Consider the following 25,245-nt stretch of genomic DNA (forward strand, 5'->3'; position numbering starts at 1 on the left):
TAGGTGATATTTTTGGAAATTACAACAGGTGACCAGCAAGACAAAGAGAGCCGATCAAGTGTTAGTCCAACTGCAAACTGCTCAGGCTCGACTGGACAAACACGCCGAGGAGATCCAGGAGAAAACTTCCCTGATCCACACCCTGACCCAAGAAGTTCAAGGGCTGAAACAGGAATCCCAGACTTCAGCAACATCATCTGATGGGGTTCATGACCAGCTGAGAGAGGAAGTGTCGGAGCTAAGGAAGAGTCTGGCTGAGGAAAAGGAGAAAAACGAGAGCAAGGACAGACAAATGCTGGAACTGGAGCGCCAGCTTGGACAGACGAAAGAACAGTTGGCACACAAACTGCAGATCTCCGACCAGCAGCTGCAGCAGTTCACAGACGAGCGGAATCAGCTGGAAGCTGCTTCAACGCGGCAAGTTGAAGAACTAAGAAAGAAGCTTCAGGAGCAAGAAGAGACGTCACAGCAAACACTGGATGAACTCGGGTCCAAGCTTGAATGCCAAGCACATGCCTCGGAAGAAGAAGTAAAACAGCTGAGGGCAAAACTCGAGGAATCAGCTCGGGCCTCAGAGAAGCTGGCAGAGGAGCTCAATGAGAAGCTAAAGGAACAAAGAGTTATCTCGCAACAGCAGTTGGAGGAGTTCAAATGCAAACTTAGTGAACGAAAAGCAACTTTTGACCAAGTTTTAGATGTTATCAGGCTGAGGGGCAGTGAGCAAAATCAAACTACAGAGCTGCTCAAGACTGAGATTGCATCCCAGACGTCAAGGATTTTCAACATGGAGGAAACCATAACTGACGCTCATCTAGCTTCTTCAGAATGTGAAAGAATGCAAAAGGGCAAACAGACAGAGGAGAAGCTAGCAGAGGCGGCGAAAGTGTTCGCGGATCTGCAGAAAAAGCTGCTGGCAAAAGAGGCACAGGTGACATCCCTGCAGAAGAGCCTGCAGGCGGCCCAGGAGCAGCGGGAGGAGCAGGAGAGCCAGGCAGTCCAGGAGGCTCGGCGCAGGGAGGTCGAAAGGCGCAGGGAGCTGCTGGCTGTGGCGCATGAGGCCATTGCTCAGAAGGACGCAGAGCTGGAGAAGAAAGCCGAGGAGATCAAAAGGTAACCGATCAGTTCCTTTGCATATCGGGGCGGGAAATTACTTTTTCCTAAAGATTGGAACATATTCATAATTGTTGAAAGATGTCTTTTCACAGAACTTTTTCTTTAAAAATACTGAAACTGGCTCTACTCACTTTGTCCTGTAAGACATAGTAGAGCCTTCCATGCAACACTTAGCCCAGCGTTATAGCTCTCTCAGCCCTGGCCTAACGGCAGACCTACACTCATTAACAAATCTTTTTCTAAACCCAGCATTCAACTACTAGCTCTGTGGGAGTTCTGCCCCAGTGGGAGTTTTGGGTTATGCCTCCAGTTTAAAGTTCCAGTTATCTATTTAAATCTAAACTGTTTTTTCGGGGTTAACAAATACAAACTTTATATACGGTTTAGTGGTTGAGGCCAGCCCAGAGATCATTATTACTGTAGTGAATGGTGTTAAAGTAGGAAAACAATTGTCTAGTTCAGAACTTCCTTAAATTTTCTGAGGGTAAGATTATCCGCAGAACACCTATTTTAAAGAGTAAATAATACCTTGAAACAGAGGAGAGAGACGAGACTCATCAACCAAATAGGTCTTTAATACAACGGTAAAACATTTTTTTTGCTTCACTAAGATATATTTTGTTGTCACATTAAAGTACAGTTATTTACAGAGTATTTTTTCCTGGAGTTGTTTATTATCCTACCCTGTCAAAGAATATCCCCACTGAGTTGCAGAGAAAACTAATATACCGCGTAGGGCTGCAACTAACGATTATTTTAATAATCGATTAATCGGTTGATTATTTTTTCGATGAATCGGATAAAAAAATGTTTTAATCAAAAAAGCGTTCATTTCCAACCCTTTATTCAAAAACAGAAGTGACAGTGCAAAACATCTTCAGAAAGTGCACAAACAGGTTGCTCCTTGAACATCCCTGAGCTGTTAATTAAAACAATAAAATGGACTAACACTAAAAACATACACATGTATACTTTACATCTGCCAAATGTGAGCCCTTTTTACTGTAATTGATCCCTTCAGAGGCTGCATTTACATACCCTGCTTTATCAATATGTATGAAATACTGGGACAGAGGGAAGCTGTACTGCTACATATAGAGCGTCCTCTTCCTTAAACTTTTTCATTCTGGGTCTTTTATGACCACGACGTCACGTTGTTGGCTAAGCCCAACTACGTGATTTGCTTCATTCTACTTTGAGTAAAAAAAAAATAAACCTGCAGCCAGATCCTCCGGTGTGCCGGTTTAACGTTAACGAGTGACAGCGTGAACTGAACCAGACCGGGGGGTGACGGCATGTTTCATCACGTTGCGTTTTTTTACAAGCAAGACTGAACTGTAACGGAACATAACGGAACTTTAACGACAATACACAACCCAAACACGTTAGCTAACGTGATAGCAAGCTGACTAGCTTCCATTAAAAACAAGTTTGAGGAACATGAAGACGCTGATTGGCCAAGACTCGACTTGTCAAAGATCTTCTATTTTTGAGAACATCACAACCTCAGCTTTTCTCGTGTCTCACACCAATCTCAGAAACGCTGGCCGGCCAGTTGCTCTGTTCCGCTCTTTTTTTTCTTCTCCACGACTTATTGCCCGGCGTAATAATCGCGCGACACAACGAATCGATAGTGAAATTCGTTGCCAACACTTTTGAGAATCGATTTTTATCGATTCGTTGTTGCAGCCCTAATACCGTGAGGAGCGGTCTCTGTATTACTTTTTGTTTTGTACTAAACTATATTATTCTGTCACTGTAAATACGTTTTCTCTTTATCTTGCCTGTCATCTCTCCACCAGTACATTGTCTCCAGGGAGAGCTGCATTATTCCATCCATCCACAAACTGTATTAAAGAGCAATGAAGTTGTTCTCGACCACAATGTACTGTCTTGTCTTGTTTAAAGAATTGGTTGCAGTTCATTGTTTTCTTGTCTCACTCTCCCAGACTGAAAGAAAACGCCAAGCAGGACTCGGACAAAGTAAAGAGCCTCAGCCTTGACCTTCAGAGGAAGGAGGACGACTCTTCAGACCACCGAGAGAAACAAGCCGACTACAAGAAGCAGATCCAGCAGGTCCAGAAGGAGGTACACATCATTTTATTACATTTCTGTGCCTTGCTACTTAAAACCAGAATAATGTCTTTCAGACAAAGCCAGGAGCTCATTTGACAATATTTACAAATACATTTAAAATGCATTTAATTAATGCTTTAGAGGCATCAGCTTCCATGCTTGAAAAGATGAACAGTGACAAAGAAAAGTTAAATTAAGGGGAAAGTTGAACACAAACGTTGGATCAGTGGATACTAATTGGACACTGATATAAACAGCAGATGGCTTATGTTAGTTTTTTCTATAATACCGTTTTGATTTTTCCCCTGAAGATCTCTGGCATGAGAGAAGAGGAAAAGCTTTTGAGGCAAAAACTGGCTGATGTGGAGAAAGCCAGGAAGCAGCTTCAGTCTGACGTCGCCAACAGAGATAGAACCATTCAGCAACTCAAAGTGGTAAAATGATCCGTCACTTTTCCATTTACCAGAGCAATTCTCTGAAGGTTATAACTATTTATCCTCCATACTGGTTTATTGATTGTCTATCTTCACCTCCTCCCTTCTCTAGGAACAATCATCTGACACCAAGTCCGACCAGACTCTCTACCAGAAGGCCTGTAAAGGTAAACAATGTGTGTCTTTGTATTTGTTCACAAGAGGAAAACCATTTTGTCATGTTTGTGGAAAGTTCTTTTTCCTATTTACATCACCGTGGCCATTCTTATAAATATTGTCAATATTGATCTGATTAATTTGGTTTTAAACTATTTAAGAAATAGTCAAAATAAATCCCCCAAATTTACCAGAGCTGAAGATGACCTCTTCAGGCTGCTTGTTTTGTCTAACGGATCAAAACGTAAGGATACAGCCTTCATAGTTGCAAATCCTCAAAAATGGCTTCAAAGTGAATCTTGCTGTTGAACGGTTTAAATGCTCTGAACTTTCTCTCTGGCTGAACCTTTACCTGTTTATGGAAGGGCAATAAAAAGAAGAGGATCAACATATTATAGTATGTTGCTCTGTAGTATGTTGCTCTGTAGTATGTTTGGTTAATTATGTCGTTCTGCGTGTAAACCTGTACTTTTTTTTTTTTTTGTAGACCTTGAAGCCAAGGAGTGCGTATTAGACGGCATGCGTTTAGCTCTGACGGAGCAGGAGGAGACCCAGGACCAGATGGAGCAGGTCTTGGAGGAGAAACTTAGCCTCATCCAGGAACTCTCAAGCGGTGAGGATTTGAAAAATCAAAGAAAGAACATGAAAAGAAATCAGACGTAGTGAAAAGAATGTGGATTTTATTGTTTTGAAAGGGGTTTGGCCCGCGGGCCGCTTAGTCTAATCCTCTTATGCTTGAAAGCTGCAGAGAAACCAGAGTGTTCAGAAAAGACATAAAATGAAACTGACTGCTCACTGAGACTGGAGCAAATGTGTGTGTCCTCACAGTAATAACACATTTAAATACCAGATACCAAAGTCAGTTTTGTAAGTCAATCCTTGTTAAGTCACTATAAGGTCAAAAACAGGATGCAGTGTGTGTGTGTGAAGTATAGAACACCACAAGAAGATGCATGCATGAGAGCAGAAACAATAAAAAAACAAGAGACAACTTAATGTGGGCTTATAAAACTAGATCAACTGCAATAAGTATTGGTGGACTTTCCTCCAACACATGGATGTATTTCTAATTTGGAGGCTAGATTACTTGGAGGACTTTTTTAAACAATATCTTCCCAAGGCACAGCTTGTAGTTGAAACTTTCCATGTATAAAAACTCTAAATGGTGAGATTTAGAGAAAAGCAATGAATATCATAGAAGTCTGTCATTACTTATACACTTGTTTATTCTAAACAGTTGTACAAATAATAATGAGTGATGAGTGTAGACATTATATTTAGAAGTTATATCAATTAATATTAAAAGTACTGAGTTTCTTTGATTTCAATGCCATTATTAATGTTGTGTCTTGTTCTCTGGTTTTAACCATTACAGAGGTGGAGAAATTGAAAGGGATGTTGTTGCAGCAGGACCGACGTGGAGACGGCGCACACCTTCAAGTTGACAGCCCATCAGATGACCTCAGACTGGCCAAGCAAGAAACTGACCGGGCTCAGGAAAGCTTAAAGGTAATACAGGGAAGTCGTTTTCAAATGTTTTTGTTCCAATAGGAATATTGATTATTGTAAGTAATTAGTTAATCCTTGTAAAAAATGTGATGGATGAAGAATATTTGACGTGTGTGTAGTGATTAGCTAAAAAGTTGGCAAAACAGTATTTATACATCCTTAAATCAGACCAGATCTTCCAACAACAAAAAATACTTTTTTAGAACACGGACATTACAACAGACTCACCCTGATCACATGTATGTGCACCTTAAATGTGTTCCAGATACTTAAACTGACATCCTCTTAATAAATAAAAAGAATAACCATTGTGTTGTACAGCTGTGTTCAGAGAAACACCAGACCGAACGCAAAAAGTGGCTGGAGGAGAAGCTTTCCCTGATTGGCCAAGCTAAAGAGGCGGAGGCCAAGAGGAACCAGGAAATGAGGAAGTTTGCCGAAGACAGAGAACGCCACACTCGACAGCAGAGCCAGCTGGTAGGAAAAGGATGATATGAAAACACGTGAAACTCTAGCCGCATCATGGACATGTCAATGTGTTAGAATTAATCTCAAAGCACAGATGAGCTGAAATCCACCTGCAGCTACAAAAACAACTACTGCTGAGGCTGACGACAGTTGAACCAAGTCTGACGATTTACAGCTAACCCTGAGAAGCCTGACATGTCCAAAAAGGGCTTTTCTGATTTGGGTGACTTTGTTTTTTTTTGCCTCACTTGTATTTATGGCCTAAGAAAAGCAAATCCCACTTTAAAAAAAGATTTTTTTTTAATGATCATAACAACCTTGGTGGTGTTATTTTTCTGTGTCTCTTAACATCTCTCACTTACACCCACATTTTGCATGTACATTTCCCTCTTTGTCAGGAGTCCTTATCATCCCAGTTGGCTGACAAGGAGCAGATGATGGAGAAGTGGAGGAAGGAGAGAGACACTCTGGTAGCAGCTCTGGAGGTCCAGCTACAGAAGCTTCTCTCCAGCCAAGCAGAGAAAGACAAACTCATCCAACAGCTACACCAGAATGCCACACAGCCTCCACAAGAGGTCAGTATAACATAAAGATAATACCACACTGAAGATGTAAACTGGCAGAATTTCAGCGAAATATATATTTAAACAACAATGCAAGATCTGCTTCATTTAAAGGGGGGATAGAGATGAGGTGGAAGAGAGGAAGGATATTTGTGTCTCACATCTTAGTCAAATCGCATCCCACTTGTGGATACTGTCCTGAAGATTTTAATGGATTAGTAACAACAACTAAAGATGGTAGCTGCTCTCCTCTACTTGAGACATCCCAGTAGTACATTTCATCTCTGTACACACTCAATCAATAATGTCAGAGCAATTTGTTCCCATCATCTGTCGAGGCCAAACACCGGCTGTGAAATCATTGATCGGGGTTTAGAGAGGTGAAACTTTACTAAAAGTTTGAACCACATCAACAATGTTCTACCACATTTAATTTGGTGTTGATTTACCCTTCAGATAGGATTCATTGTGAGAGCAGACCCTCCTGTTGTACAGGGAAAGGGATTGGAAAGCTTACCGAAACCCTAGAGAAGGAAGAAAAGGGCAGCTTTGGAGTCCAGTTTGTGACAAACATATCAGACAAATAGTTAAGAATAACTTGTGATTACTCTCTTTACTAAATGGTTCTTGTAATTTCACACAACAGAGGAGTGTATTTGGCAAAAGAGAATCTTCCAGTTTGAGTAATAGTGAGTAGTCCCTTCTTCCTTTCCTTTTCTCTCTGGGGAATTGCAGGTGATTTTGTAGGTGAATCAGCATTGTGCACTTTGAGCCGTATCTCTGTTCCACATACATGACATTTCAGTACTGGCCCTTTGCGCTCTCACTGTCCTCACTGAGCTTTTACTTAATTTTCAAACTATCATAATTTCTTTCTTTCATTTCAACCATTGGTTAAAAGATTTGGTTGAGAAATTGCAGCTAATTTTATCCAGGCGCCTTTTGTAACCGGAAAAAAATGCAAATGATTTTAGGAAACACGATACACATGAGTGCAAACCCTGACCCTGTCTATTGCAATGGGGGATTGGCATGCTATCAAGGACCACAAAATGACCCTGGATGCCTTGACAGATTGCTAGTCTTGTTTGTGTAGGTTTAATGAAACTCTTCCCTACATCTTTAACTCTCTTCATGCTTCCATCTGGTCCTATCCTCCGCAGCATGTTGTGCTCTGCCCAAAGTTAGTTTAGCCAATTTCAGTTCCGAGGTCAGAGTTTTCCGCCTGGTTGTTTTTGGCTAAGGCAACTACTTGTGTTGAGACATAAATAAAGTTAACTTTTTTGGCAAGAATTATGTGTATATTCAGCAAAGTTAATTACTGGAAGAAGAAGAAAAAGGTAGGTTAATAAGAAGTAGTATTTATAGCATTTAAAATGACCATTGAGTTTATTAAAAAAAAATGATAAGCTTTATAAAATGGAATTGTATCCTCTTGTTTTATTGCCATATGTCCCTCCGTGCCAACACTATATTTTGCTCCAGGATCTTATTACCGCTTCCAACACCTATTACATTTCATGTTTTCAAGGAGAGATGAGGGTTAGGAACCAGAGTCATGGTGCATTGGAAGCAATTCCATCATCTTGCCAGAGTTTTTCCACTGACTGTGTTGTCTTGTTCATTTTCTTGGGGATATTGGTCATGCCTATTTCGGTCTCCATGGTTCCATGCTCGCTCAAAATGTGCAGTTGCTTTTATTTTATTTTTTTACTGACTATGAATTGTCAGAACTCAATCTCCCATTGTAAATAGCAACCTCAGCTTTATGTAGGAAAGCAATATTTTATTTTGTTTGGCTATAATATGATTAGAAAGTGGGAAATATTAACTAGTAATGTGTCCTTAAGATCATATTTGCTGAAACGGTTCTCATGCTAATCTTATTTGTACATAGATATTTTAGATCTGCTAATCTTTTGTACCGTTTGAGATGAAAAATTATATGGATGCATACTGAAGTAATATGTCATGTAGTGTGTAGTCCAAAAAATTTCCTTTGAAATAACTCTTTTAAGCTCTGGATAACATGTTGTTTGAGAAGCATGAAAACATCCTCAGTGTCCATGAACTTCCTGTTACAGAGTGGCGATGATGATGTTGGCGCCTGTGTGGCAGAGCTGCAGGCTGCTTTGTCTGAAAGGGAGGCCGAGATCTTACGACTGAAGGAAGAGCTCAAGGCCTTAAACGCCAAATGGGAGGATGCAGTCACAACGGTCAGTCTTAAAGGAATACTCCCAATAATTATTTTTATTTTATTTTTACATTTAACCACCCAGGCTTGCATTAAGGTGGCTGTTTAAATATTTGTGGTTTCATCCTTCACAAAGAATAGCAGCAGTGGCCATCTTTAACTTATACCTCTTAGAGTGTATTCAGAGTGCAAAATATTGCAAGTTTAAAGTTGTTTGCACGCACATACATACAGAATGCTCTTGCATTATTATTTTTTACACTAAGCACAACTAAGATTACAATCTATCAAAATTGAGGAAGGTTCTCAAACCACTCCTGCATCATGGTACACCGATGATTGCTCATCTTTCACTGTGCGTTGACATTGCTAGTATTAAACTTGTTTGACACACTGTCTGGTGGATTTAAGAGGATCTGTATGCGAGAGACCTCTAGAAACAGAGGAGGCACTTTAAAATGCATAGGTGTTCTTTGTTTGTGTATAGCTTTGTCACTTGGCATATAGATGCAGGTAAAGAGCATTACATAATGCATGGATTGTATTAACATGTTTTGGAGGTTGTACTTGTAATCATAATTAATGTGATTTATTATTCTGCACCTGACAGATTAAAAGCGATGTGAACCCTGCTACAGTGGTTGAAAACCCCCAGTGTGACACCATTAACAGGAAATCGGCAGGAAGGAGGGATACCAGGACGTCAGTCAGCAGTCAGGTACGCTCATGAGATGACATGAATATGGAAAAGATCGGTCTGTGGTCTACTCCATGAATCAAGTCAAAAAGTTTAATCTGTGGTTCGCAGACACTTGTGGAACACACGTTTTTAGATTTTAGATTTTCCTTTTTTTACATTACAAATGAGTGGTGCAACGCATCATAAACTCACGGTTTGGATCGTATCAAATATCGGATCAGCACAAAAGAAAAAAGGCAGCAAATATAACTTTGAGATACTCGATGCTGCTGCTGATACTAATGGCTGATCATTGATGATCTACGTTGGCAGATACAGATCCTTTGTTGTTTGATGATGGCAGCTGGTCTACAGACTATATATTTTTTTGCCACCGTCCCAAAAGTAATTTTCACTGCTCTGAAGTCGGTGTAAACCGTCAAAAAATAGTTTTCTTCATATACTTTAATAGTCATCTATAATTACAATTCATATAATAAGGAAATAAGAGGTCCTTAGAGGTATCGTAAACGGGTCATAATTCATCTCTAATTTCTATTTATGTTCCCCTTCAAGCAACTGAATTTATGAAAGTTTCTCACCAACACTACATTTTACAAGATTACATGTGAACACCTCATGATAACATTATTATTTACCTTCGCCCAATACTCATTTTCACTGAACAGAGCCTGAACGCATCATAATGTAACTGAACGGAACCGTCGTTCATGCCAAGGTTACGAGCTCTCCTGTCAAGTTAAACACAGATTGATTGTTTACAATGTAACATTTTAAGAGATTGCCGAGTAGAAACGCAGAAATGCCGATGACCTGAACTCCAATTTTATTGAATAATGGCGGATAACGATCATCGGTAAAACATAATTTCACGCTGTGATGGTAACGTTAAACTATGTAGTTAATCCGCAGTTTAAATGAGTGACCGTGAGGGGGGACAACATTGCGTTTGGATTAGAGTCATTAAAAGAGTGCTTAAAATGACTTAAGGACTGGCTGAAGATTATAGTAGAAACCCACAGTTACTGACTTTTTTATTTTTTTTTTATTGCCAAACACTTGTTGGCTTGCTAAACAGTTTTCAGTACTAGAAAGGAAACAACAAACATAATATATTCAAAGCCATGATTCAGATTGTTGACATAAATTGGTCTGACGTAGTTACTGGTCACATTTTGGTCTGCACATTATCTCAGTCGACTAATCCATTGTTTGGAGATACTCCAGTGAGCCAGCAGCTGGCTAGACATTAACTTCAGACAAAAACGTATAATGTGACCAGTTAAACCTCATCATCATACTCTGCTTAATTTACAAGAGATTCTAATTTCCATTTTCCTTATTCTTTTGAGGACCAAACACACCTGTATGTTTTGTTGGTTTATATTTGACATTTACATGACACACAGGTACATACGCACTTTAGAGGTTGCCAGTGATTAATGGTCAACATTTGGCAGCTTGAACTTTTCAAATGCTCAGCAACAGTCCACGGGGGGTGGATGCTTTTGCTTTTGTGGTGGCTCACCTCAAGACCTTGTCGTATCGGACAGACAAGCCTGTATTCTCAGACCGAGACACATTTCACTCTTGAGTGACCAGGAAATGATCTTTTTAATCTCAAATCATGTGTGGTCCCACAGGGCTCAGCTGGCTGTCAGTCAGTGCTAGACGCCTCTGAGATTTCCACAGAGAACGGCAGGACGAGGCGCTTCCCCCGGCCGGAGCTGGAGATCGCCTTCAGCTCTCTGCAGCCAAACCGCATGGCGTTGCGACGCCAGGGAGAGGAGAACGCTGTCACCGTCAAAATCACACGCTCTGCGCGCAAGAGGAAGAGTGGAGAGATGGAGAAGGTAAGAGCCAATCAAACAAAAGCAGCTTGTCCGAACATTCATTTGGCGTTTAAACTTTTTTTCTTATCCAAAGTAAGAGGCCATTGAAAGTGATTAATTGGCAGTTTTATCACTGAGGAGGTTTAAGTTATGAATTGATTGAAGGGTCGCATGTCTTTTTGCCCTTCGTGGAGACATTTCCCACTATCTGACTCCAACTACAAAATGGTGCACGTGAAATCATCCCACTGTAGGAACTAGGTTTCCAAAAAAGACATCCTCCCTGGATAACTAGAAAAAAAACTGCAACATGGGCCTCAGCGATTAGCTGTTATCTTCACATGATAGTTCATTTTTCACACGTTCTGTGCAGAGAATGTCCCTGTGAAACCTTTCCCTCTGCTATTATCAACCCAGCACCGGCAGTACAGGATGCTCTTAACAGTTACTTTTGAGAATGGAGCAACAGCAGTTATAATGGGTGTTGTTGCTGTTACAGCAGGACATGGCAAACTCAACATGTTCCTCATCGAAACGTTTGTACTTCTAAAAAAAATTAAATGAAATTAAAGTATATAATGGGGTTGTCATTGCGTAGAAACTCTGTGATTGCAAGGTCTTGGTTTTGAATCTGGCGAGAGCGGGGAAAAAAGAACGAAACAACAGCTATTGTACATATTGTCTCAGTGTGGACAATGATCATTCAACACTTAACTAATGCAATTTGCACACTGCAAGGCAACAAGCAATCTGATTACAAGGTCAACCGATCCTCCTTGTGCCATTTTGAAATGCAGTAACATCCTGTGAACTGTTCGACGCTGTGGCTGTTCTGTAAAACCAATTGTAAGTCACACATTGTATGAAACTAATCCCAGATCAGAGCAAAGTGGTTCTGTAGAAACGAGCAAAAAAAAATTCAGAACTTTAATGTCCACAACAGAGTTTATAAATGTGTGTACGGTATAATTATGACTTATTCGAGAAAATAATTAAAGACAGATTTAGCAGCCATTCAATTTGTGAATATTTCAGTTTTGTTGAATAATTTCAGGAGAAATTTACACTCTTGAGTGATAATAGATATAAACTAAAATGTGACTTCTGCCAAATTATACAGTTCACGAAACTATCTTCCCTTCTGAATATTTTATAGTATCTGCCAACCTCAATAAGTGTGGAAAGAAAACCAATTTAATTGTAAAACTCAAGGTCTAATATAATAAAAAAGAAAAGATGTAATATATTATTCATGGTCATATTTTTGCTTCATATGCAAGTCCTTTATTTTGACAGAATACTGTATTTTAAACCTGAGGGGGGTCGGGGGGGGGGGGGGGGGGAATACTTTAGTAGTAACATTGCACCACATGTCTTCCCTCTAGATATAAAGCATACAGTATGGTTAGTTAAAACACTCACATGCATGTACCAGCCACACATGGGTGAGGGGGAAACAGTAATTAATCATAAATACCACCTACTAGGAGAAACACTCGCTTCAGCGATAGCACAAGCATACACACCTTCATTCTCACACCTTCTAGAGAACATATTAAACAAGCATCCCAGTCGGAGAATAATAAGGTCGGGTACAGTTCACTTGTCGCATCATTCTGTCACTGCCTGCAAAGGTTAATGCTGGTTGCAGTTTGTGCAGCTCCTCTGTTTCAGAAATCACTCACTATTTTCCTTTTTCTCTCATTGGTAAGAATCTTGAACATAAATGTCTGCATTCGGAAAAATACCCAAAATAGGAATAGTTTCGACAGATTTTCCAAAGGCAACGGGAAGTTTAAACAATACTTTCTTCTCACCGAATCTGCTTGTTGACTACATATATTTATTTTGAATGTTAAATTTCCAAATATGGAAAACAAGCCATTTTAGAGCAAAAGACCGATTAGGCATACAAACCAGTCAATGTGTTCCTGCTGCCTCTTTAATGTTGTGCCCTAGATTGCAGATATTGTACTCCACTCAACAGTTGAATATACAACTACATAGTAAGGCCTGGTAATATGAGATGATATCATTATTGTAGGTTGTAGTGTCGGCTGCTTGTTGCTAATCTTGAATTTGCCTTGTTTCCACATAATCCCAAGTGGCGGTGGGTTTGAGACTTGCAGAATTTGTTTTCTATAAAAACACTGTATGCCGGTTATTCATACATGCACACGCTCAATGTTTTAAGTTTACTACGATAACGTTAATTTAATAAAAACTGCATTTCAAGCCAATTTCATGCATGGCAAACCAGCATGATGAAATGATAATATAAAGATGATGATAAAAGGACGAATGAAGGAGACTGTGCTTTGCTTGATAGTCGTGGTTGAGATGATCTTTGACGAGTGGAGCAGCTTTTCAGTGATCGCTTGATAAATGTCTTCAGGCCATATTGTCATATTGATATATGTCATATGGTGTAAACGTTTGACCTGCAAACAACTTCTTGTTTTTCATGTTTTGTTCTTCTGTTATCCAGCATCATAAGGATGAGGTAACATTGTATTCTCAATGTGCAATTGCTTTCTTGTATGAGACAACAAAATATACTATGGTGTTTATTTCTGTCGCGTTGAATAGTTGTTTATTGACTTTCAACCAATTCCTATTTTAATGACTTTGGCTGTTGTCCTTTTTTATATTTTCGTTCACTTTAATGCTGCAATTGAAGTACAACAAAGAAAAATAGTTTTTTAATTATTAGTTTTACAAATATATATATATATATATATATATATATATATATATATATATATATATATATATATATATATATATATATATATATATATATATATATATATATATATATATACATGTTTTATCTACAGTACCTATTAGAAAATGTAATTTATTAATATTATAGTGATAACTTCCACCATATTGCCCAGCCCTATTGCATAATTAGGCATTACTTGTCAATACAAGCTAACTGAATACAGTTGTACTTAATCCAGTCTTGGATTTAAATGTAAGGGATTAATATACTTCAATGTCTAAGTACTTGACATGATATGTTTAAATTAACCTATATTCTTAAACTACAATAACAATTACGTTTTTATTCTATATTCCAATGAAGTCCTAATCTGGAGTTGATGGTTGTTTTACATCTTGTTGTTTTGCTGATTGAGAGCACATAATCCCCTGGTGCTGCATCGATATCCCAAGTATACAAGCATAACACTGTTTTAAAGGGGACGTGGTTATGTTGCCATCTCCTTTCTAAATGCATGTTTTTCAGTTTAAACATTTGCTCAGGGTCTTGTTGGCTGTATCTCAACAGCAATGTTCACACCTTCAGTGACATTAACTAGCTTTAATGAATAACATGTTGTCACCCAGGGCAAGAGTATGAATGCTATTCAAATCAGAAGACATGTAGGCAAGCATGTTAAAAACAATGCAACTGGCACCGCTGAGTCCATTTAAAATCAACTTATTATTATAAGGACATTCTGGTTTGCATTGATTTTGCAGACAAAAATCAGAAACAACATTGGTGGAAAGAAATCTCCTAATACTTGGCATCACATTGTCGGGGTGCATTTAGCATAATGGCTTCAGCCCTTAAAGGGTAACACTTTGATTGCACATTGTTTGAATAGTGAAAGCTGGTTGTTTTGTTTGCAGAAGTCGGCATATTCTGCCTTGGTTGTTGTTGTTAATTATTGAAAGTAACCAAAATGGCAATTCCTGATGTTATGTAAATCTTCTTGAGAATCAGTTTTCCCTGACGCATCTTGACTTTGCAGGCATGGAAAGAGAACCTTGCTGAATAAAAGATGAACGTCATTTTAAGATGGCACCAAGAGGAAAGCTATTTTGAAACTGAATGAGTCAAATGTGTGACTCAGCAACCTAAACCATGTTGAACAAGTAAATGTTTTTGATTAGTTTGAAAGGTACAGGGTAAAAGAAAGAAGTTTTCACACAACTTTGGAAGGGTATCATATCATTTGAAATGTGGCAATACTCGAGCCGAGACAATACGAGTTTGCATTAGTTTTTTTTCTCCTAACTTTAAGGAATAGAACATGTTTTGTGGAACCACTTATTTTTATTTTTATTACCAAAATAATAATTTGACTAAACGCAAGCCGCTGATCAAGATGTTTGTCAAACTCAAAGTCTAAATACAGCAAAATGGTCATTTACCCCAATAAATATCTGATTAAAAAATAATAATAATAAAATAATAAATAAATAAATGACATGACTAGAAATGCAATGCCCTGACAGTTGTTCTATTAACAGAGTGGTCTTGCATAACAGAACCACAGACATGCAAAGCTTCCTTCGAAAACCCGAATCAAGACTTTGAATATAACAAAATGACACATCATTTTATCCAGTCGGTGAGGAGAGAACCAGACGGATGGCTGAAGCCAGCAGCTATTGTGGAAAGAGGAGGAGGTGGTGGCAGGCTGAGGCCAGCAGAACGCAATGGGGTGGAAATAAGTCTGGAGCGGCTGATGAGTTCAGATCAGGGTGGAGACGCATCAAAGGCTGAGACTGCATATGTCAATATTAGGGATGTTGGGATTCGCAGGTTTTCCAATAACTGCTGTTATATCACATCACGGTTTCATAATCGTAAGAATTGAAGAAGCTACGATATCTATGTACTCCTGATTCCTGCATTGTTGCGCTCTGTAGACACGCGTCACAGGACCTGTCTGCGTGTGATGAAATCTCCTCTTGTGCATTCACGTAACGTGTGTGTGCGCGTGTGCGTGCCGGTTTGTTTTGTGTGTGTGTTAGTCATGCCACTCACCTGAAGCATTGACCAGAAGAGCTCGACAAATGTCACAGGGAACTGACGTACCAATCTTACATCTGCCAAATCTGCCAGTAACTATCATTAATGGCCTAAATTCAGTTTAAAAAAAAAAAGCACCATCAGGAGATGAGCGTTACTGCTTCATAGTCTCTGATTCCTGATATTGCTACATTGGGAATAACACATCTGTGTTGATCGGCAGGAGGAAAGCTAGTAGCGATAGCAGCAACAGCTAACAGCTGTAATGTTATTATTGTGTGTTTATCAGTATCTAGTCTTGGTGAGGAACCTGAATAAATAGTTTTAGAAGGAGATCACAGCAATACAAAACAGATGGAGGTAATTGTGACCTGTTTAACTTTCTAACTCGATTATAATACATCATTTATATTTCCTCATTTGATATGGATAGATGATTAGAAAACCGTTAAACCGTGATATTTCCACCAACAATAATTGTGATATAGACATTTCATATTGTGACCTTACTGGTCAATATGAAATATAAATGTGTAAATTACTAAAATAATGTTTATCCGACTGTTTCTGGTGCTGTCTAGCGAGGATGGCAGCTTTCGACTATCTGACTAATCTCGTACATCCCTACTGCCAAACCTGTAGTTTGTAGGGTTTTATTATATTCCATAATTTCGACAGCTCCTTAAGAGACTTTGAGCAAAGAGACTGGCAAAAGCTCATTAGTTGAAACCTATTATAGGTCTGTGTAATAAGTATCCCCTCAATGTAACGAGGCTCTCTGTCTCGGGCTCGTTTTTGTCTTTTGATACCAGCAGTGGGAGTATTTAGACAGCGGTGAAATACCTGCGATTAAAACTCCAATGTAATTCCACTAATGACTGCGGTTCTGTGGACTGACCTGAGTTCAAGAGAGGACTGGAACCGAAACAGAGGGAAGGGAGGTGAAATGAAAAGCCCACAAAAAGATGTAGATGTTTTTGTTGGGGAGGAGTACGACAGTCAGATGTTATTCTGGGGATCTGGGGCGCTGCAGTCAACATTCATGAACATGAACGCGTCCCTTTTTTTTAAAAGGGCAATAAAAAAAGGACTGAGATGGGAGTACCAGACAAATTATCTGTAGGTATAATGATGTTTTGTTGTCCATAACTGCAAGAAACAAAAAATGTGAATTGCCGAAATAATTTCATTTTCTTTTTTTGCTTTTGCTTTTTGTACACTTTGTTCCCTAACCTATACCTCTACAATGACCCAGTTTCCACTTAGAAAGCAATGGAGCCTTCCTGATCTGAACACATAAGAAAACATATATGGGGGGTGGAGGGTGTTTGAAGTGTCAAGAGCCCGTGGGTCATAAGAGTGTCAACACATCAATGACCCTGTCAGCCTTCATACAATGGCATGTCAGTAATGGAGGCTGAAGTAACATTTAGTCCCCAACAACAGAAAAGGAGAGATAATACAATGTAGAGAAAGGGAGAAAGTAAGCTTTAGACCAAGGAAGAAATGGCCCAAAATAAATGAAGGGAAATAGTGCAGAAGGAGGTGGAGGCAGCACAGAAAGAATACATTTGGAGAGATTAGTTCAGGGTTAGAGCGGGGAAATGCCAGGCAGGGAGGTGAAATGAAATGAGACTGGGAAGAAGGACAGATGGACAAAGACACCTGAGGGAATACATGAGTGAAGAGGAGGGTAGGAGGAAAAGGAGAAGATGAAAGTGGCAGGCAAGCAGAGATGTTTTTGTGGGGGGGGGTAGATAAAACAATAAAAAGCAATGTAGGAGAGAAAAAAGAGAAGCTGACACAGCAAAGGACGGTAGCTGCCAAGAGAGTTTAGATCAGAGCCGAGTGTAACTGCACAGCCTGTGCTCAATGAACACATCCCTGAGCACAAACATCTCCTTCATGTTCTCATTTTATCAGCGTCCGTTTAACTGATGTGTGTACATATTGAACCGCCGGAAACTCTGCAACTTGTCCCTTCTTCAGTTGGCAATGTATTGAACTCTGAAACCACATGTTTGTTGCCTTAATGGTAAGAGAGAAAAAACATGCGATGCCTGGAATTAAGGTGATCTAGTTCCATCACAAAACTCCTATCTGTTGGTGTCACATAGGCTCATTGGAGAAATAACTGCAAAAGCTGGAAGATAATGGATCGCAGAATGGAATTATTTTAACTCTAAAATGACTAATAGTTACACATTTAACATTTAGCCGTGTCTTTTATTGGAAAAGAACATTCACAACCTTTGCATGTAGAAAAATAGGCTAAAATCAAGTTTCTTAGCGTGTTGTAAACTACACATTCCTACTGCAGAAGCCCGGATGAATAAGGCGAGTGTATGCTAGTCATTTAATGCCAAACAGCAGGCAGATGCCATTTTAGATTAGCTGGTAAAGATGGAGAAACATGTAGCAGCTCTACTAAATAGTACATTGTTTCTCTGGAGTTGTAGGAGACCAAACCAGAGCTAAAAGGAGAGTGAATGTTGGCCTTAGGTTGTTCATAAAGACACAGATGTGACTCCAAATGAATACTAATGTGACTTTCTGTCTCCTGAATGTGGAAATGGTCAGTTGTCAGCAGGTTAACATGTACAGCTTGAGAGAGCAATGGTGTGTCTGTTTGTTCTTCTGCCCTCTAACTTTAGGCAACTGTGAAATTTTCAAATATCAGAGAATCTGCATAATATTACTACCGTAATATTGAGTTGTTGTTGTTGTCAGACGATCCTGAGTTTCCTGAAATGCGGATCTTCCCCCTGACTGTAAAAACTACCAAAATGATATGAATTGAAACCACAAAAGCTCCATATTTTAGTTTGCTTCTTGGGATCCTGATAGTTTGTGCAGTGGGTGTTGTATGTTTATTATATTAAGCTACTCAAAGCCAATGTTATTTCAGGGGAAAAAATATACAGTATGTGAGCCAGAGGACATTTTAGATCTGAAAAACATATTTCAGTCAAGCTCTCTCTCTCTCTGTGGGTTTATCAGCCAGCAGGATCTTGACCTATCCTTGATCTAACCGAGACGCAGCGAGAACACAGAGGCACAGAGCAGCTTCCCTGTTGATTAATGGGACACTGAATAGAGCCTCACACAGGTCAGGGAGACAGTGAGAGTCAGAGAACAGAGACAAACAGTGACGTCCTCAGCGCTATGCGAAGGAGTTGCAAATTTGCAATTTCTCAGGTCGGTCAACTATAACAACAGTCCATCCATCTCGTTCAGTTTCGCTCTTCATTAATTGGATAAAGTGGGTGAGTTTCTGATTGGCAGTAGCTGTGATGCATCAACGCAAATGTGAGGGGAAGTCATGAGAATGTACTGCATTTAATCTTTGTATTAATTTAAATAGGATTTTTATTTATTTAAATAACTTTTGCTGGTGGATTTTTTTTTTTTAATTTCTTTTGCATTAGTTTTTCATGATGGATTATTTTTTTAATATGAGACCATATGGCTCGGGCCGCTGGACATCATACATCAATTAAGAAAATAGTCTAGTATATAATCCTTCAGGTAAGGCTTCTCCTCTGCAATCCGCATGTGAGCGAGGTAGAGTGAAAATTAAAACTACTTCTGATGAATATGCTCCTTAGGCTTCTAATTTAGAAAAGGCAAATTTGTTGGAGAGCTCTCTTCAATTTACTGTGGAGGTGGTGAAGAGGGAAAAGATGGTACAACTGAGGTTCCTGGACTCAACGATGTTCCTTCCCGCTGTCCAGCTGCACTACGTCAGTCGGGGTTTAAGGGTTCACAAAGATGATTGAGTCCTCTGGTTTGTGTGTTCTCAGTAAAGTTGGGAATACAAAGGAACTACTGCTGCTGGCTGGCAACCTGCAGCAATGGGTTTTGGCGTCGTGTGAAATGATGAAATAAATAAAAAATCTGCCCATTCCCTATTATTTAAAAATAACCTAGTGTCACTGCTGTTTGCGATCGTGTTTTTTCTTTGATCGTTATTGTATTTATTACGTTCTTATTTCACATTTTTTTCCTTTTATGAATCTTTTTTTTTTTTTTTTTTTTTTTTTTTTTTTTAATATATAAACGGTGTGAAGAAATTAGTTTCTGTTGTTCACAGCTAGGTTATTGCTTGCATGAGAACCGACGTATTGTGTCACTTTAGGTTTCTGTAAATGCAAAAATTGTAACAAGTACCGGCCTCACAGACGATGCTTGTTAGGACAAATCCATTTGGGGTTTTAGGCTCAACCTTTAGTTTTCCAGGCTGAAGACCTCCAGGTGGTGTTGAATTGGATTACATCAGATTGAAAGGTGTTGCTTCGAATGTGTCCACCCTAAAGGGTGACAAGAATTTTATTATGACCTTAACGCTACAGAACAGATGATGACCTAAACGTCCTTTGGGCTTAACTGCAGTAAATGCTTTCAGTACAAACACTCGTTTCAACATAAATGGAGCACAACTGAAAACGTCTTGAGGCCTCAAAAGCTTCCACTACTTCCATTTTGGTTATGTATGTGTTCTTCTGATATGGTGCTTGTGACATTTATATAGCTGTATTTTGTGGCTCTCTCAAAAAAGGCAAGCGTGTGACTGCTAAATGTACCCTCTGTGAACGACACACAATTTCTACGAATAATATGCGTCTTCACTCACACAGAGCCGATTGGTTTTGAACATGAAACACGAATGCAGCAGGGAGTCGTGGGAGACTTGCGGTCCGACGGAGCTTGATAAAGAGACGCTGCATCCCATTGGTGGCATCAGTGGCACTTTATACCCAATCCCATCAGGACCTGGACTATATAAACATTTGATGATTCCTTCTGAAATGACATAAAACATTAAATCATGTCGGTGCTTCCATCTATTCACAGGCCATGATGGAAATCTATACGATCTGAAAAGTATACACGCGTTGTTACTTATGTATATCATTTTATGTGCCACTTCTCTTAACAAGTTTAGTGCTTTGCCGAGAGTGAACAAAACAAACTACTAGTATGCTCCTTCCTCTGTCTGGCAAAGGGTTTTCTACAAAGCTCTTATCTGAAGAACACTTATGGGAAATTCATGCTGCGTGTTCTTCGCGCCCTCGCATCCATTGGTGTCAAAGTAGACGCATGGAGGGTTTGCACAAAAGTGAGAGCGGCACCTCAGGGAATTTTTAGTGTGCAACGACTGCGGCGCGAGATAAAAAAAAAAATAGTTTGACTTTTGGAGCATGTCATGCGACGGCTGAAACAGTGACGACAGAGCTAGCGGGGTTAACTCTGTCATTTGTCGGGACGGCGTTAGTGCAGTGGGGCAGTCGCACCGGCTAAGTCAGGGGTGCCCAATACGTCGATCGCGATCTACCAGTCGATCGCGGAGGTAGTGCGGGTAGATCGCGTGCCATTTAAAAAATAATAATAATTAAAAAAACTTTAGCTCCCAGTGTGCAAATTAATGTCAATCACTACGGAAGCTGCGCCCGCAATGGTTGGCCGCTTGAATGGATGTATTGCCAAGTACAGGGAGATGTTTTCCCCGACTTCCTTAATTACCACTGCATAATACACCAACAAGCATTATGCGCTACAACGCTAAACATGAAAGAGATCACGGATGTGGCAACAAAGATCGAGCGAGAGCTCTTCAAAGACGGATGTTCTGTGCGCATCTGGAGAAGGACTGCAGCCACTCTGACTTCCTGCTGCACACTGATGTGAGACGGCTTATAGAGCTCTGTCCGGAGATACAGGAGTTTCTCCATGTTGTTAAACATGCAGAATACAACCAACTAAGAGTATGTCAATATGCTCACGTTTCTGAATTACAATTTAAAACGTGTGTAAATTGTGTGTTCCCCTGAAGGAGGGAGCAGCAAGACGTGGCACTGTAATAAGTCATTTTGATTTACTTTTAAACCCTTGCACTTTAATTATTGGGTAGGATGGACAATTTTTTTAAACTTTTGGACTTTGAATGGCACTTGCAGCCCAGTTATTCTTTAGTTATTTTGCACTTTCAGAGGCTTGATTGCTATGTTGAGTTACCTTTAAAGCTTTATTTGTACTTTTTCTTTACTTTTAAAGGATATTTGCACTTTAATTTGTATTACTATTTAATTTATTTGTTATGATGATGTTCTGATGTTCAGATCTTGTTACTCAAATACATTTGAAGTTCAAATTCCAACATTTTTTTTGGCTTATCTCTGTGAAAAGAGCTTTTGTGGCCCGATTTTTTATTTTTATTTTTTTCTCGGCCGGGTTGGAAAATTTCTACTTGCGCTATTCGCAACGCATCGTTTGCGCCACCTGGAGAAAAAAACGCTTTTTCGCAACCTATCGCGTCTGTGCATTGACTTTGCATGTAATCTATTCGCGCGTCAAATTCACGCCGCGTTTGGTGTGAACGCAGCATAAATCAAGATTCATGCAATCTGTTAATTTGTACAGTTGTCTTAGTGGGCGTCGCCGCCACCCTGTTGCTTCCCCAGCCTGAGATCGTCTGTATGTGTGACTGTGTTATAGTTGCTTTTTCTCGTTATAACCTAAGCAATACATGGTGTTAACAAGACACCACAAACATGATTCCAGCAGCAATTTGAATCATGTAAAATCAGCACTCAGTTTGTAAAACAGTAGAAATAGCAACAATACTAATGCTTTTCACTAAGTGAGCACAGATACTCACTTGGCCAAAACATGTTTAAATTTTGATGCACTGCATAATTGTAACCACGTTTTTTTTTCTTTCTGAAGACTCACATTTTCAGGAGGAGTAAACGACGAACAAAACCTGAGGTACAAAACCGCATCATGTTCTCATTCCTCCATCCTCATCAACATCAACAGCCAATCATTCCTCTTCACATTCTCCACATTCTTCATTGTCAGTTACCACATTAGTATAGTTTTCACTTTTGGGCCCAAAAATGTAGTGCTTCCTAATTGCTTACTCATTATTACATCGTTACAGAAATCTATACAGCAACTTCCTGTATAGCGGCAGCAAAAGTGCTTCTGACCAGAAGGCTGCTGGCCGGATGTCCTAACTTTACTCAAAAATCCAGCAGAGAGTACTGAGAACTTTCGCTCAAAAGCCACGTTGTCCTTTACTGGCGTTTTTCACCTCCAGCTTGGATCCCTGCCAACAGTAGATGCAGGAATGAATAACAGTGCAGATATGATTTAGAAAGAACTGCATGTGTTCATCCAACCTTCCCTGTATCAGAAATGATTTGAAAACAGACGACTTAACTGCCCTTCTCTCTCTCCTGAGTTTTAAAGAGGCTACATTTACTTGGGCATTATCTGATTATAGCCAATAACCAGAGTTAAGGCAGCACACCGATGAGGATGTTTACATGGCTCGCCTGTTGGAGCGTTCCATTAATTTACCCGTTTCAATGCTCCAGCGACTCAAAGCGACTAATGCCTCTTGACGACCATTTCAAATCATTCTGCAATGTCACAGATGCCCCCCCAGTATTCTCATTCAAAAACACATTTCTTCCATGATGCTAATGTGGTATAACCTTGTGCTAATCTGGCCTTTTATTTTTCTCTAAGATGTTCTCTTTTCCAGTAAAAAGTGGCAGAACGTTCTAAGCATTTGTTCAGCATCTATATTGCTGTTATTTGCAGAATGTGTTAAAAAACTGATGGTTCATAGTTGAGGAAAGTGTTCAAATTCCATTGTCAAGCAACTCTGTTAGATACAATCCATATATCTTTCTCAGATCATGCTGATTGCATCTATAAGGTTAATCATATTATGTTCGTTTTTACATGTGCTACACCTTGTTTTTCTGCCTTGATCACGTGGTCATTTGATTGTTGGTGTGCATGATAATGGACCCACTAAGAGCAGTAATCCGTTGATTTCCTCTGTAAACAGCCTTTCTCTCTGAAAAAATTAGCAGAACTCTGGTCTGATTTGTACCGTTGTAGCCGCTGAGTCTCGATGTTTTGGGCGGAGTGCAATGCAGCTGTAGCCGTTCTTCCCTCCTGCAGGGAGGTCAGAGTTGAGGTGGAGCCACAGGGCGGTGCTCCTGGACATTGTTGGGACTCACTTCCTTCATCAAGGACCCTTGAGCGGATATCTCACTGTCAAAGTGTACAATTATTATTACAGGGTCACTTGTATGACCACAGGCCCACACTGCGCCCAGCTGAGTGTGGAGTTGATAATGGAATCACTTAGTCCTGTACTAATGCCTTTCCCCGGGGGATCCATGTAAATGTCCCAGATTTAGCTATGCAGGCTAATTTTCATCTGCATTCTTTGGTTAGTGTTCATGCCTCCTTTTTCTAAAGTTAAGACCTTGTTCCCCTGTCATGTTTTCTTCTCAAATCAAGATTCATGTCATCTATTGTTTATGCTTCCCTCGTTCATTATTAATTATATTTCATGATTAGGATTTATTTTCAAATCTGTGTCACACGTGTGCCTCCTACTTTTATATATCCTTTTAGTGCAAAGTAGATGCTTCTCGACAATTGTATGGTCTTGTTTTCGAAATTAATTACATTGTCAAAATCAATGAAATAATGTTCATTTAATTGGCCCCTCTTAAATAGAGTGCTCTGATTTCATCTGAAACAGCCGAGTAGCGGGTTTCATGGTGAAGTAGGTTCCTATCTGATGGGTTTGACATCTGCAGGCAGTGACCCGGCGGCCGATTTCACCATTCAATCTTTTTCTCTGCGATAATGTGAGTGTTGGCAGGCGGGAACATGTAAACTGTGCTAGTGAACACACACACACAAACAAACAAGCAAAACAAACTGCTCTAGCTTTTACACTGTGCACACGATTGTCTTCTCTTCCTCTCCGTTGTGCTTTCTTTTCCATCTCTCTTTCTGTCCTTTCAGTCGTCTCACATGGAGCCTCGTCTCTCCCACCCAGCCACTTCTGTCCGTTCAGCAGATCATTTCTGAATGATTTATTGATGGTGCTGCGTCTCTTCTTTCGAGGAGACATCGCTGCTGTCCCAGAAAACCTTTATCGGATTCTTTTATCTTTCAAGATTTGGATGTTGTATGGCCCTGTCAAAAGAAATGCTGTGCAGCAACCATTCACACTGATTATACTCTTGCTATACAACTTTATAACTGTTATCTTCCTACAGTACAGCATGTACTGGGCGACTGTGCAGGCCGACTGTGGCTCAGTGGTGAGCAGGGTCGCTCTTCAATCAGAGGATCGGTGGTTCGATCCCCGGCTCCACTAGCGCATGTCGATGTGTCCTTGAGCAAGACACTTAACCCTACATTGCTCCCTTAGCTGCGCCTACGGTGTATGAATGGTTGATAATCTGATATGGTAGCTCCTCATCAGTGTGTGAATGGGTGAATGGTGTCATGTAGTGTTAAAGCGCTTTGAGTGGTCGGAAGACTAGAAAAGCGCTCTACAAGTACGGGTCCATTTACCATGTACTCATTTTTTTTTATTTTTATTCT

At 39.8% G+C, this 25,245-nt stretch overlaps 1 protein-coding gene across 1 annotated transcript in view; it reads left to right on the top strand.

Moving 5' to 3' along the window:
• kif20ba (kinesin family member 20Ba) overlaps positions 1-25,245 on the top strand; it is a gene marked incomplete at both ends in the record, with an annotated part of 41,914 nt that overhangs the window by 10,480 nt on the left and 6,189 nt on the right. The window contains 12 exons of the mRNA XM_079229459.1: positions 29-1,110; positions 3,063-3,201; positions 3,501-3,623; positions 3,736-3,790; positions 4,267-4,392; positions 5,155-5,288; positions 5,610-5,765; positions 6,155-6,331; positions 8,404-8,535; positions 9,124-9,231; positions 10,857-11,066; positions 22,543-22,584. Coding sequence (XP_079085585.1) covers positions 29-1,110; positions 3,063-3,201; positions 3,501-3,623; positions 3,736-3,790; positions 4,267-4,392; positions 5,155-5,288; positions 5,610-5,765; positions 6,155-6,331; positions 8,404-8,535; positions 9,124-9,231; positions 10,857-11,066; positions 22,543-22,584 — 2,484 coding nt within the window. The remainder of the gene's footprint in view (positions 1-28; positions 1,111-3,062; positions 3,202-3,500; positions 3,624-3,735; positions 3,791-4,266; positions 4,393-5,154; positions 5,289-5,609; positions 5,766-6,154; positions 6,332-8,403; positions 8,536-9,123; positions 9,232-10,856; positions 11,067-22,542; positions 22,585-25,245) is intronic.

Source organism: Taurulus bubalis (assembly GCF_910589615.1).
Source record: "Taurulus bubalis genome assembly, chromosome: 14".
Lineage (NCBI taxonomy): Eukaryota > Metazoa > Chordata > Actinopteri > Perciformes > Cottidae > Taurulus > Taurulus bubalis.